Source organism: Symphalangus syndactylus, chromosome 20 (assembly GCF_028878055.3).
Source record: "Symphalangus syndactylus isolate Jambi chromosome 20, NHGRI_mSymSyn1-v2.1_pri, whole genome shotgun sequence".
NCBI lineage: Eukaryota > Metazoa > Chordata > Mammalia > Primates > Hylobatidae > Symphalangus > Symphalangus syndactylus.
Window position 1 is genome coordinate 51,379,340 of NC_072442.2, and position 16,069 is coordinate 51,395,408.

At 36.0% G+C, this 16,069-nt stretch overlaps 1 protein-coding gene across 8 annotated transcripts in view; it reads right to left on the reverse strand.

Annotated features, from left to right (window-relative positions):
• CEP112 (centrosomal protein 112) overlaps positions 1-16,069 on the reverse strand; it is a 551,576-nt gene that overhangs the window by 178,848 nt on the left and 356,659 nt on the right. The window contains exon 1 of one of the 8 annotated variants that reach the window (XM_055258904.2): positions 10,961-11,412. The exons of the other annotated variants lie outside the window; for them this stretch is intronic. Coding sequence (XP_055114879.1) covers positions 10,961-11,122 — 162 coding nt within the window. The 5' untranslated portion in view covers positions 11,123-11,412. Of the gene's footprint in view, positions 1-10,960; positions 11,413-16,069 lie in introns of those variants that run through there. 8 annotated transcript variants of the gene reach the window in all.

Below are 16,069 nucleotides of genomic sequence, written 5' to 3' on the forward strand. Positions count from 1 at the left end.
ATCATTTCTGAGGACTCTGTTCTGTTCCATTGATCTATGTCTCTGTTGTGGTACCAGTACCGCGCTGTTTTGGTTACTGTAGCCTTGTAGTATAGTTTGAAGTCAGGTAGCGTGATGCCTCCAGCTTTGTTCTTTTGGCTTAGGATTGACTTGGCGATGTGGGCTCTTTTTTGGTTCCATATGAACTTTAAAGTAGTTTTTTCCAATTCTGTGAAGAAAGTCATTGGTAGCTTGATGGGGATGGCATTGAATCTATAAATTACTTTGGGCAGTATGGCCATTTTCATGATATTGATTCTTCACTGGCCATCAGAGAAATGAAAATCAAAACCACAGTGAGATACCATCTCACACCAGTTAGAATGGCCATCATTAAAAAGTTAGGAAACAACAGGTGCTGGAGAGGATGTGGAGAAATAGGAACACTTTTACATTGTTGGTGGGACTGTAAACTAGTTCAACCATTGTGGAAGTCAGTGTGGCGATTCCTCAGGGATCTAGAACTAGAAATACCATTTGACCCAGCCATCCCATTACTGGGTATATACCCAGAAGACTATAAATCATGCTGCTATAAAGACACATGCACACGTATGTTTATTGCGGCACTATTCACAATAGCAAAGAGTTGGAACCAACCCAAATGTCCAACAACGATAGACTGGATTAAGAAAATGTGGCACATATACACCATGGAATACTATGCAGCCATAAAAAATGATGAGTTCGTGTCCTTTGTAGGGACACGGATGAAACTGGAAAACATCATTCTCAGTAAACTATCGCAAGGACGAAAAACCAAACACCGCATGTTCTCACTCATAGGTGGGAATTGAACAATGAGAACTCATGGACACAGGAAGGGGAACATCACACTCCGGGGACTGTTGTGGGGTGGGGGGAGGGGGGAGAGACAGCATTAGGAGATATACCTAATGCTAAATGACGAGTTAATGGGTGCAGCAAAACAACATGGCACATGGATACATATGTAACAAACCTGCACATTGTGCACATGTACCCTAAAGTATAATAATAATAATAAATAAATAAATAAATAAAATGTCCAATTCAGTAGTTGTACTGAATTGTACATTTATAAAATGTCCAGTTCAAAGTTGTACAACCATCACTACAGTCTAAGTTGTTTTTTAAAAAAAAATTTTATTTCCATAGGTTATTGGGGAACAGGTGGTGTTTGGTTACATGAGTAAGTTCTTTAGTGGTGATCTGTGAGATTCTGGTGCACCCATCACCTGAGCAGTATACACTGCACCCAATTTGTAGTCTTTTATCCCCCACTCCCTTCCCACCTTTTTCTCCTGAGTCCCCAAAGTCCTTTGTATCATTCTAATGCCATCTGTTCTTTATTGGCTCTTTGAATAGGTGTTAAACTTTTAATGCTTTTTCTACATCTACTGATATGATTTTTCTTCTTTAGTCTTAATATAGTGAATTACACTGATTTTTTAAAAATTCTGAACCAACTCTGCATTCCTGAGATAAACCCCACCTGACCTTGATGTGCTATCCTTTTTATATATTGATGGATTTGATTGGCTAATATTTTGTTAAGGGATTTTTTGTGTGTGTCTGTAGTCTGTAGTTCTTTTTCTCTTGCAATATTAATATCTAGTTTTGTTATCAGGATAATGATAAGTTCATAAGGTGACTTGGAAAATGTTTCTCTTTTATTTTCTGAAACAGTTTGCGTTGAAATGGCATTATTTCTTTCTTAAATGTTTGGTAGAATTCACTGGTGAAGTCACCTGGTATAAAATACTCTTGTTTATTCATTATTCCTAAACTAATTCCATAAAAACACTGTGGAGGCAGTTGCTTATAATTCTTTCTTCTAGCAAATGCTAGCAGTTACTTGCATACAGAGATTGCCAAATAAGTATCTGTGAAAGCAAAAACTAAAATGTTACATACCTTTGTTTTTTCCTGCCTCACTTAAAAATATTTTGTGTGTGAACAAACAATATCAGTGATGATTTATATAGGTATATATTATACAAAATTAATTTTAAATGAAGTATAACATTAAGGGCTATTTAAAAAACCCAGGTATAAGGAGATTGCTACTTATTATTTAACAAACATAGATATTTAGCATATTGATTAATATTCTTCATTTAATTTGGTGGTTAATTAAACCATTTAGGTTATGAGAACAAAATCAAAATAGTGTCTAGTTAAAAACGTTTCAAAACAGGGGCGAAAATATGGGGCTGAAACAACCAATAGCTATTTTATGGAGAAAGATTACAAAATCATTTCCTAAATAACTTTCTTCTTTCCTTCTTGCAAGATCAGATCAAAGCAAAAATCAAGATTCCCTTCAGGTTCATGCAAGTTCCTGTGATTTTAAAAAATCTGATTTCTCTAAAAATTGTCTTTCAAAAACTGTCCTATTTATTTCTAGCTTCTTGAACAATAACAGTTAGGTTTATAAAAATTGGACAAATTTTGTTTTGGCTCTATTCATTAGCTCTCACAGGGTATTTCAAAAATAAACCAATTCCAACATCTGGATTTTTTATCAAAGTACTGTCTAATTCCTTGGCCATATAAGGCATATTTTAAAAAGCTGGTACAGAGCAGTTAAAAATCATGCTGAAACACCACTCTGGAAACTTTTATAGTATTTTACTTTCAGATTATAACCTAGTAAATGCAGATAACATGGAAATTCTACAGAGCCTGACAAACGTAATTTGCTTACCCTGGGTAAGCTTTTTATTTAATTTGAGCTACTATGTTGGGGCTATTTTATTCTTAGCTATATTTTATGTGAAATAAACTAATTCGTATTCTTTTAAAAACCTATGTTAAAATATATTTTCATCCTTTAGGTCCTGATCAATTATGATGTCTTTTCTTCTTTGTATTGTCAACACTTAACAAGTTGCCCAGTTTACATTGTCATTACTCAATAAATGCTAAATTTGAACGTGAAGTTTAACCGAACTAAACTGGTCTTGTAGCAATTTACAAAGTAACCCAGAGGGTCAGATATCAGTGTGACATACAGTGAAGGAAGTAATTACACATTTTTCTTTCACTTGAAGTGGTTCTAAATATACAAATATATTTACTTTGCATTCCTCAGGTAAGCAGCCCTTTACCTAACTATCATGAAAAGAGTTTTTAAAAACTTTTTGTTAAAATAACAAAGCCCTCGTTGCAGAACACCAAAAGCCACATATTTTAAGATATCAAAATCTTAAATATTTTTAGCTCTTTAGAAATAGAAAACTAGCAAAAGATAGCACTATCAGCAAATAATATCTCAGCCCCTTCCTTACTACTCCCCCACCATCCTTCCTCAGGATTCAGTTCCAGTGAATGATCATCAGAAGCAAAATCTGAAGCAAAAATCTTTCAAAAATTACAACAAATAAGGCAAATGCTTGGCAAGTCTCAATTTTGTTACAGCTTTCTCCTCAAGGTTAGTATTATAAAACTATCTTGTAATAAGGTTATCTGGACACATCCCCCATTTAGTCCCCCTTAGATGGTCTGAGACTAAATGATTTCTACTTCAGAAAAAAATACTTCTATAACAGGGTTTTGGTTATTTAGCAGAGTAGCATTCAAATAGCAGGAATTCAATTTTTGTTCAAGTAAATACTATCTGGTCATTAAGTTGTTTAATCACAAAATGATTTCACAAAACAATACAGTTTGTGACTTCTTAAAGAACTTCTGGTGTTCAGATTGACTTTTAATACATTATGTCTCACACTAATAGTCACTGTATTTTTAGAAAAGTTAAAATCAAAATAATACCTATTACACCTCCATTCTAAGGAAAAAAATATGTTTCATTAGGATGTTGTTGAAGATGTTAATTAACCATATTACACTTGTCCTCTTGGTGAGAATCTCTCGTAATTTTTTCTCTAAAGATTTCAATCCACTAATTTTTGAAATAATGACTTTTAAAAGTTTATTGCACTGAATCTTGTTTTAATTGTGATGCTTTTTATAAATTGACATTTGCTACTGAAAAATGTGGAGTCAAATATAGGTCCTTCAGCAGAATTTATCCAATGCTCAGTGTGTTGTGTTTTCATGAACACTGCCACTAGCCTCACCTTATTTTTTCTTTTATTTTCTGTTAGATGTGATTCCTTACTTTAAAAGAACCTTGCATTTTAAAAGCGACCTTGAGCTTCCAATATTTTCTCTCCTAATGATATGAAACAATAAAAATAAAAACAAAAAACCCCACACCCTCAGCATAACTTAAAGCTAGAAAAAATGACAAAACTTCAAAGTAACTGTGAGTAAAAGAACAGGTAATTATTTCAGGTAAGATTCACCAATGGTTCAAAGTTAGTGAACAAAAGTCTAAGAATATGTGCATAGTCTCAAACTATGTCTCCCAAGATATTTTACATCTTAGAAATGAAAAATGATTAATTTTACAGCACAGAAACCTGGCAGATACCATCTTTAAAAAGTGATCAATGTTTGCATCACCAATAACAAGATATTTTGATACCATGCATCCTTTGATATAATGCATCTGAGAAAGGCACAATATCACTTCTGTATTATTCTTGCCAGAAATGCATAACCTCAATCTGATCATAAACAAAGTGAGAAACATTCTACAAAATAACTAGCAGCTAGTATACTTCAAAAGCGTCAAAGTCATGAAAGATAAGGAAAGACAGGAGAGGTGTCATAGATTGAAGGAGAATAAAGAGATATAACAACTAAATGCACTGTGAGATCCTGCATTGGGTCCTAGAACAATAACAAGAAAGGACTTTAACGGAAAAGCTAGTGAAATTAAAGTAAGATTTGTAGTTATTTAATAGATTGTGCCACTGTTAATTTCCTGGTTTTGGCAATTGTACTATAGATAAATAAGATGTTAACATTAGGGGAAGCTGGGTGAAGGACATATGGCAATTCCCTGTACTATTTTTGTAACATTTCAGTAAGTGTAAATAAAAGTTTAAAAACAAAAATGTTAAAAAGCCATCTTCAATCTTTTTAAAATAAGTGGGATTTTCATAAACAATTACTGTCTGACATTCTTTCAATTTTTCCTAAGCTCATAGCTTCCTCGTGTTATCCCCTTTGACTGCCTCAGAAAATTCTTCATATCTAGTGCCAATTCAAATATTGTCCCTCTTCCATAAAAGATCCTGATTCCTACGGACCTTCTCAGATTTCCCAGCATTGTACCCTAAAGTAGAAGTTTACCATGCATGATTAGTTTTCTAGTTTTTTTTACCTTATTTCTCATTGTCACTGCAATAAGAAAAGCTCCCAGAATGCAGTGACAAAGTTACATGTCTTTTCATGATTTTCCCCAGCACTGACCTAAATATACAGTAAATGCTTGTTAAATATACGTTGACTCATTCACACATAAATTATTTAAGGAAACTAGAGATTTGTAAGTTCACATCATCCATTTTAGAGCCTCTCTGTGAAATTAGACATCAAATACAGGACTGAATGGGCCATTAGTTATAATCTAAGTATGGCAATTCTGATAATTTCTTATTCTCAGGAAGTCTTTAAAATGTAAAATGTATGATACTTCCTTCAACTTAATAAGGTAGTTGGGGTTGAATAAACACCGGAATCCATAGAAATAACAGGCCTAAATTTATAGAAATATAGGCCTAAATTATAAATCTTTAGAAGGTCATTGAAAACTCTGTTAGAATTCCGCATTCAATATTAATATGAAATGTACAATAACATAAGCAATTGTCACAAATAAGATTCAAAGATACCGATGTTTGATGAGATATTTTCCATGACCCGGGGTTGCTTTCTTAGAGTATTCCTAGGATGTCTACTGATCTGTTAAAGTCATGCAATGGGAACAAATGTCCATTTTCTTTGCCAAGAAAATACCATAGATGAATATTAAAAACAGTTATGTAAGCCAAAATTCACATCTGCACACACTTAAAATGTAGCTCTTTTTTAAAATAATAATTTGTAATACATTCTGAAAAAAAAAAAAAAACAAAAAATGTTGTACAATGCTCTACACCTGGCTGGGTAACCAGTGTTTAGCCGTAAGTGCAGTGATACAGGCTATGTAATTACCGAAGTTGATTAGTGTACTCTAAATTGTGGAAATATGTATGTGTTTGTGTATTAGTAACGCTTTTTGGCATCTATTTCAGGCTTGTTCATATTATACTATGTGTATATGTATATACATATATGTAGAATATAAAGTTCAAAATATACTCTACTGATGTAACAAACCAATTAAAGGAAATAGAATATGTTTAAGGGGAATATAAAGCATGGAAATTAAAGGGATTTTCTACACAATTTGGGGCTTCCAATACTTAAAAAAATTATCAATTATTAAACTAATATATATCTATCTATATATATAGATAGATAGATATTTTTTCTGAGATGGAGTCTTGCTCTGTCACCCAGGCTGGAGTGCAGTAGCGTGAACTCAGCTCACCACAACCTCTGTTTCCAAGGTTCAAGCAATTTTCCTCCCTCAGCCTCCTGAGTAGCTGGGATTACAGGCGCGTGCCACCACACCTGGCTAATTTTTGTATTTTTAGTAGAGATGAGGTTTCGCCATGTTGGCCAGGCTGGTCTCTAACTCCTGACTTCAGGTGATCCACCCACTTCGGCCTCCCAAAGTGCTGGGATTACAGGCAGGAGCCACTGTGCCCGGCCTAATATTGTTTCTTTAAAAAAACGTTTAAAAGGTCACTAATTCACTAAGAAGATATCACAAGCAATGCTTTAAAAAGCTTTTATAAAAACAATTTTTAAAATACGTGTGGGGAAAAATATATTTTGGTCTGATATTGAAAAAGAAATGATTTGCAAAATTTTAAAAATATTTAAGTAGTCAAAATTCCCAGTTCAATGGAATATTTAGAATACATGCATATATAATACTACTTTAAAATATTTCTATATCATTTTATTCTTAAAAAGAATGATTACTACAGTGAGTTAGGATGAAGAATAATTTGTATCTTAAAAATAGGTATTTAAAAACATAGATCACTTTTCCTATCCATGTTGGTTTATATTGTTGTTATCAAAAGAAAATCAGATGTATGGCATAGGACACAACAAAGTACAGTCTTCCTTAGGTACCCACAGGGGATTGCTTCCAGGGCTCCAGTGATACCAAAATCCAAAGATACTCAGCTCCCTTAAACAAAATGGCAGAGTATTTGCATGTAACTATGAACATTCTCTCATATACTGTAAAACATTTCTAGAGTATTTGTAATACCTAACACAATGTAAATGCTATGTAAGTGGTTGTTATACTGTATTGTTTTTACATTTGTATTGCTTCTTATTGTTATATTGTTATTTTTATATTTTTAAAAACATTTTTGATCCACGGTTGGTTGAATCCATGAGTACAGAACCTACAGATACAGAAGACAGATTATAAACTGAAAAATTACAAATGCTCATGTATTTTCCCTGGTACATTTGATTCTTCATAGGTTAGATTTGTTTTCAGGAGTCATTTTCCAAAATTCACCAGTTTATTAATAACACATACCACTGTGAAAAATAAAATATGTTGACATATGTGGCATAATTAAAATTAATCCCTCATAGGGAAAACTATTAAGCAACAGGTATTCAGTTAATTATATATGTAGAAAAATTCCAAGGAATCTACCAAAAATAGTGACTAGAATTAATAAATGAGTTTAGAAAGGTCACACTGTACAATATCAACATTAAAACATCTATTATATTTATATATTAGCAAAGAACAACTGGGAATTGAAGATAAAATCATGATTCAATATCATCTAACAAAATATGTGCAACCTCTAGATGCTGAAAACTATAAATGCTGATGAAAGAAATTAAAGAAAACCTAAATAAATGGTAAGATCTTCCATGGTCATGGATCAGAAGTCTCAGTTTCATTAAGATTTCAACCTTAATGTAGATTAAACACAAATTTAAAAAATATCTCAGTAGGATTTTGTGTAGAATTTATTATGCTGATTCTAAGAAAAGCAAAGAAATCATCATAGGCAAAACAATCTTGAAAAAGATCAGTGTTGGACAACGTGCACTACCTATCTCTAAGACTGATTATAAAAGCTATAGTAATCAAGACGGTGTGGTATTGGAAAAGGACAGACATATAGATCTATAGAAGGAAAATACAAAGTCCACTAGTAGGCCACACATATGTGGTCAAATAATTTTCAACAAAGCTGCAAAGGCAATTCAACAGAGAAAGGACAGTCTTTTCAACAAACAATATGGAAACAATTGAATCTTAATCCATACATTGCAGCATCCACAAAAATCTACTCAAAATGGACCACAGACCAAAAAATAAAACGTAAAACTATAAAATTCTAGCAGAAAACAGGAGAAAAGCTTTGTAACCTTAAGTCAGGCAAAGATTTTTTATACACAACACCAAAAAGATGATCTATAAAAGAATAAACTGATAAGTCAGACTTCATAAAAATTAAGAATCTCTGCTCTTTGATTTGGGAGAAAGTGTTTGCAAATCACATATCTTATAAACAACTTGAATCCAGAATACATAAATAACTCTCAAAATTTAATAATTAGAAAACAGCAATAAAAATCAGAAGAAGATTTTAATAAATAGTTCACCAAAAAAGATATTCAGATGACAAAATACACACAGGAAAAGGTGCTCAACATTATTAGTCATTAGGGAAATGCATGAATGGTGAGATATGTGTATTTGGATGACTAAAATAACATTATTAACTCCACAATATGAAGTGTGCAACCTAACTGGAACTCTCATACACTGCTGGTGGGAGTGCAAAATTATGTAGCTACTTTGGGAAACAGTTTGGCAGTTTCTAATAAAATTTAAAAATATACTTAACATACAGCTCAGCAATCTCATTTCTTTCTATTTACTCAAGTTAAAGTGCATATTCACACAAAATCTTTATGTGAATGCTTACCAACCCAGAAATTTCCCAGCTGGAGAATGGATAAGCTTTTGTATTCCCATACAATGGAATATTACTAAGCAATAAAAAGGAACAGATTACAGTGACACACAACAACATGGGTGAATCTCTAATGCATTATGCAAAGGGAAAGAAGCCAGACTCAAAAGGCTACCTACTGAATATTTACATGACATTCCAGAAAAGGAGAACCTATGGTCACAGAAAATAGATGAGTGATTACTAGGAGCTGGGACATGAGAAAAGAAGTGGGGCTGATGACAAAGGTCTGGAGAAATGTTTCAGGTGATGGAACTGTTCTTTATCTTGATGTGGTGATGGTTTGTCAAAACTTGCAGAACTGCAAATAACGTATATAAGTTATATTTGTTTTAAAAAGAGGAATAAATGAAGAGTTAGAGGAATACAAGAAAGAGCTTGACTGCTTCTGAGTTGGTGTGGAAAGGAGGAAGGCAGGGACATCTTTGAGGAAGAAAGATGAGTTACCAAGTCTTCCAGACAGAGGGGAAAATGTGTGTGAAGCCACAAAGGGAGACTATTTACAGCCTATTTATGGAAAACAGAGTTGTCTGGGAGTGGGTACAGCACAGACTGTTATCTGTGGTGGGAGAGACAGTTAAGAAAGTTAGAAGATATCAATTCACACCCATTACAATGGTTATTATAAACACTGTTGGCAATGAAGTGGAGAAACTAGAACCCTTGTGCACTGCTGATGGGAATGTAAAATGATGCAGATGCTATGGAAAATACATGGCAGTTCCTTGAAAAATGAAAAACAGAATAATATCGACCAATTCCTACTTCTGCATACATACCCCAAAGAACTGAAAGCAGAAACTTGAACAGATATTTACATACCCATGTTCACAAAAACATTATTCATAATAGTTAAAAGGTGGACACAACCCAAGTGTCTGTCCATCAGCAGAAGAATGGATGAACAAAATGTGGTATACACATACAATGGAATATTATTCATTTTTAACAAAAGAGGAAATTCTGACACATGCTACAACATGGATGAACTTGAAGACATGGTAAGTCAAATAAGTCAGTCATAAAAGAACTACTACTATATAATTCCATTCGTATCAGGTACTCTAGAGCAACGGTCCCCAGCTTTTGGTACAGGTTTCATGGAAGACAACATTTCCACAGGATGGGGGTAGAAGGATGGTTTTGGGATGAAATAGTTCCACCTCAGATCATCAGGAAGTAGCTCACCTGCTGCTCACCTCCTGCTGCGCAGGCTGGTTCCTAACAGGCCACAGACCGGTACAGGTCTGCAGCCCAGGGGCTGGGGATCCCTGCCCTAGAGCATCAAATACATATAGACAGGAAGTAAATGATGCTTGCCAGGGGCTCGAGGGGGAGAAAATGGGAGTTATTGTTCAGTGGGCACAGGTTTAGTTTTACAAAATAAAAAAAATTCTGGAGACGGATCGTGGTGATGGTTGTACAACAATTTAAATGTACTTAACACCACTGAACTGTACAGTAAAAAAAATAGTTATCATAACTAAAATTAATTAATTAAAATAAATACGTAAGGAAGAAAAACTAGGAAAGGTACAGAGGGGAAATGAAATTATGCAAATCCTTGGCCAGAAAACTAGGAAGCTGTGGCAACTTCACTTTTTCTTGGGCTACAGCACTTTGTAAGTTTTTGAGCAAGGGAGGAAATGCCATTAGCTCACAATCTACCTCTTCCAGAAAGTTCTGCCAGATTCTGCCTGTTGCCTCCAGATGTCAGACACCTCCCTGCATTTCCCAGGGCATGCAGTCCAGCATATCTAGATGATGGCCCTTATTTCTGTTCAATGTGATCGCAGTTTGTTCCATCATCCCTGCTCCATCAAAATTCATCTCCTTGAGGGGAGGGGCTGTTTTTATATTACCAATGGCTAACTCAGCTCAGCAATGTGATTTATTTTTTCAGCAAGATCCCAATGTCAGGAGGACAGACGTTGTCCTGTTCTTACCTTCTTCTCTTTGAGGTTAGATTTTCCTGTATCCCTCAGAGGCCTCAAACTTCCTGCCTGCTCTGTCTTGGGGGCATTACCATTCTCTTCTTTCATTTCTATCAGTCTCAGGGCTTGGTTTTCCTTGGCAGATGGATGGTCTAAACTCAGAGAAGCCCACATCTTCGTTGACCCCCCATTAAGATCTCAGAAGCAGTGATGAGAGCCCTCAGTGCAGGCTGTAGGGCAGGCAGAACTTCTAACGAGAAGCTAGTGAGAGCACAGCCTCCCTCTTCTGATAGAAAGATGACTTGGGCCCAGAGGGTTAGAGTCTCTGAGATTCCCCACCACTATCTCTTAGGTGAGGGTGAGGTGAGATAGTGACATCATAACCACACTGCCTTGCTCAGTTCCTGATGTCAGCTAATGTGATGCCAGGGCTAAAGGGCCAGCACACCCTCTTTGTGATTCTGGTCTCCCAGGGGCCGAAAATAGGAAGCAGGCTAAAGATGCCCTAGGACTTGGGGACTAGGCAACAGTATAATGAAAGGTTGACTTCTGTGCATCACTACGAAAGGCTGACTTCTGTGCATCACTGTTCAGCTTATAAAGTGCATAACAGAGAACATTTAGAAATACAGAAAAATACAATTCAAAATTCACATATCCCATCTCAAAGAGAAATGAACTAGCATATTTCTTTCCATGTTTTCCTGTGTGTAAGTGTGATGACGAATATTGAGTGTCAACTTGACTGGAATGAAGGATGCAGAGTATTGTCCCTGGGTGTCTCTGTGAGGGTGTTGGCAAAGGAGATTAACATTTGAGTCAATGGACTGGGAGAGGCAGACCAACCCTCAGTCTGGGTGGGCACCATCTAATCAGCTGCCTGCATGGCTAGAATAAAGCAGGCAGAAAACGGTGGAAAGAACAGACCTGCTGAGTCTTCTGGCCTTCATCTTTCTGCCATGCTGGATGCTTCCTGCCCTTGAACATCAGACTCCAAGTTCTTCAGCTTTTGGAGTCTTGGACTTACACCACTGGCTTGCCAGGGGCTCTCAGGTCTTCAGCCACAGACTGAAGGCTGCACCGTTGGCTTCCCTACTTTTGAGGTTTTAGGACTTGGACTGGCTTCCCTGCTCCTCAGCTTGCCAAAGGCCCATTATGGGACTTCACCTTATGAGTCAATACTCCTTAATAAACTCCCCTTCATATATACAGCTATCCTATTAGTGCTGTCCTTCTAGAGAACCCTGACTAATACACGAAGCTTATCTATGACTTACTTTCTTGCTCTCATGCCCCCTATCAAATCCATCAGAAAATCATATTTACTCTTACTTAAAGTATATTTTAAAAATATATCCAGAATATGATCACCTCCCCAGCTACCACTCTGGTCTAAGCCACCATCATTTCCTCTCATCTGGATTACCAAAGTTGCCTTCTCATTGGCTTCCCACCTTTGTTCTCATGCAGCTAGAATGATCTTTTAAAGCCTAAGTCAGATCATGTCCTTTCATGGTGTAATACCCTCTTACTCTCTCATTACTCAGAGTTAAAGTAAAAGTACTGGAACAGCCTCAAAGGCCCTACATGACCAGGCCTTGGAATGCCTCTAACGTATTTTCCAACTCCCCCATGTCCACTATGTTATTGTCACACCGGCTTCCTTAAGTCCCCTGGCAATGCCAGACATGCTCTTGCATTAGCGTCTCTGCACTAGTTCTTCCTTCTATCAGCAATTGCTTCCTCTGAATATCAACATGCCTCACTCGACTCCTTCAAATTTGTTTGAATGTTACCTTCTTGATGAAGCCAGCTTTGGCCACACTACATAAATGGTACCAGCCCTGGTACTTGAGAGTCTCCCTGAATCTTCTCTATCATTTCCTTTTCAATAGCACTTTGACACTTAAAAAAATTCTATATAAGTTACTTATGCAGCATGTTCATGGCTAACAATGTATCTCTCCTACTAGAATGAGCTCTGAGGGGATAGGGATATATGCCGTTTTGCTCACTGCTATATCCTAAGTGCCTAGGGCCATTGTACAAAAATTAGGCACAAAATGCTGAAAGCAATGAGTGTGTGCCATTAGTCTGTTAACTGTTCCCCAGTACCTGTTCTTCATTTCTTTTCAAAATAGTCTCCCTGCAACTTTTAGCACAGTGCATGCAAACAGGTCCCTGCTTCCCCAGGTGTGCCCCTGGGACTGTTTTCTCCAGTAAAATGTCAGAATGATATGCACAACTTCCATGGCAATTCCCTAAAAGGAAATATTTGTCTTCCTCATCTTTTTCCTCTTTTCCTGCTGGTTAAGAAATGGTGTCCATCGGAAGAGCAGCCTTTAAAGCAGAGATGGAGACAGCATGTTGAGGATGACTGAGGAATCTCACTAGTCAGCCTAGGTTCCTAAGTGACCTCATGAAAGAGAACCATTTGATCCTAGTGCTGGGCCATCCTAATACATCTGGATTGTTATGCAAAAGAGAAATAAACTTTCTTATTTAATTTCTCCACTGCGTTATGGGGTTCCCTCTTACAGCAACTTAGGATTACTCTAACTAGTATATAAAGGATCACAAATAATTTTTCTTTTTTGATTTATCAGTATAGTGATTTATATTATTAATAATAGTGCTCCTAATATCAAACCATCTTTGCATTCCTGGAATAAAATCCATGTGATTATGAGTACAATATTTTAAATGTGCTACTAGATTCTCTTGCCTAATATTTAGTTTTTTATAATATTCAAAAGTGAGATTAATATGTTTTTAGAGAGTTTTTTTTTTTTCAGTTTTGACACTGATGTTATGCTAACTAAGGAATCGATTACTAGGTCAAAAGATAGGGATATTTTAAGGTTCACAATATAGATAACCAAAGGCTTTCAGGAAGGTTGTACCAATTTATATTCCCAACAATAGCATTTTAGAGTGTTTATTCACTGCACCCTAGGCATTTTGGTGTTATTAATTTAAAATTATGCTTGGTATTATTTAAACTATTTTACTGTTTCAATATACTAAAAAAATAGTATGTCTTAATTAGCATTTTCTTTATTACTTATGAGAATGAAGAGGTTTATTTAAGCCAACTACAGTTTTAGTGGTCATGTACTTTCTATTTATTTTTTTTACCATGTCCCATAATGTATTCAATTTAGTTAAATTACTCAACCACCTTCAATTTTTAATTTATTTAATCTGCACAAAGCTGGATCAGACAAACCAGGCCCATAGAGAATTTTTTTTTTCCATTATGAATAAGAGTTAGAACCAGACCTGACTCTCAACACAGAACCCTTCCACTGTACTAGACCCATAATATATCTATGCAGCTTTAGGCCCATCAGCTCATTCAACTGTCCTCCCCTCAAAGAAGGTCTAAACATAGGAGCCGGGAGTGTGAAATAAGAGGCTCTGTCCCTTTATCCCAACATTCCTGAGTCTCTTAATAAAGAGAAAATAAGTTTGGTTCTAAGTGCATAAAATGCTATTTGAAATGTTGATATGATGTGGAAAAAACATCAGAAAGGCTGCTTGGAATATTAAAATAATTACAGTCTAGCTATCTATAAGCTAAATTTGGTATTACTGTCAAAAAAGCACTCACTTAAAATATACATAGTGACTACAATGATATTCAATAATTAAAGTACAGAAAACAAAAAAAGAAAAGGTACATCTTTTACATAAAAAGTACTCTTATACATATAACTTAGCATGAAAGCTGTGACATATTTAACAGTGAAAGGGATAGCAGGAAATACTGCTATACAAGATACTGAGACAACAGGTAAAAGTGAGAATGTTTTGGTCAAATCAAGATGTATAGACACCCTATTAATGGTAAGATATCAAAGTAGTACCATAAGTAATTATTTCTGTTCTTATTTGTAATCATTTCATCACTGATAAAGATCCTAGTAAAATATATTTTTCCATTTTATTAACTTCAGTGTTATAAAACACAGATGCACTGTCCAATTAGGCTATTAAAATTTAGCCATGAAGTTGAAAGGATCAAAAGATTTATACAGGCAAAGACTGGGAGTAGCATCAGCAAGATGGTGGAATAGATTGTCTGGCATTACTCCTGCCACAAAAATATAACTAAAAACTATCCAAAGACAAGAATACCATCCTGAGTTCACCAGAACTTGGAGGAAAAGCAGAGAAACTCCCTGAGCCCCCAGAATCGAGAGAAGCCATGACTGGTAAGAGAAATATTAATGTTGGACTATGCTGCCCTCTCCCACAAGCCATCCCTCACACAAAATTTCTCTAGATTCAGTTTCCAAGGTAAGAGGTTGTAGACATTAGATCTCCTCCACAGTCTGGGAATCTTCACAGGAAGACCATTCTGGTCTTGTCCCACAGGAACTAATGGAAATGCCAGGAATACTGAACCAACTGGGGTGAACTGGGGACAAACAGCCGGCACTGATTACTTGAATTAGTACATGGATCTTGGCAGCTACTCTGTACTTCAATCAGTGAGGAAGCCATATTAAAGAGACTGGTTGGTGCTGTACTGCTGCAGGGGGGCAGAATCTGTGGGAAGACTCGAATTCCTGGCTAGATTTTTCCACAAACCCCAAGTGCTCTATGGAGCCTTGCCCTGACCCAGAAACAACTAAACAGTTGAGATGAAGTTCTGGTGCCTGCTTAAGTCTTCCTTACACTGGGAAAAAATGGCAGGTCAGCAAGGTAGTTCAAAGGCAATGTTTAACTTCCAATGCTCACTATAAGTCTTCCCCAGACCAGAAAACAGTGGCAGGCAGTGATTTTGTTTCAGAGAAGCATTTAAGTTCTGGAGTTCACTATAAATCTTCCCCAGACCAGAAAAAAATGGCAGGGCAATGAGTTTGTTCCAGTGCAATGTTTTAGTTCTAATGCTCACTGTAAGTCTTCCCCAGAATGGGAAGTAACAACAGGCCACCATTTAACTTCTGATGCTAAGTAGTAAAGGTCTGATACCACCAAAGAACATGTGCATAAAATAGGGCAGGTGGATGTCTCCTCAAATGTGCAGCCATCAACATAAAGATGTAAGGATTGTGAAAACTCAGGGGAATATGACACCACCAAAAGAAACTACCAATAGACTCAGAAGAGTTG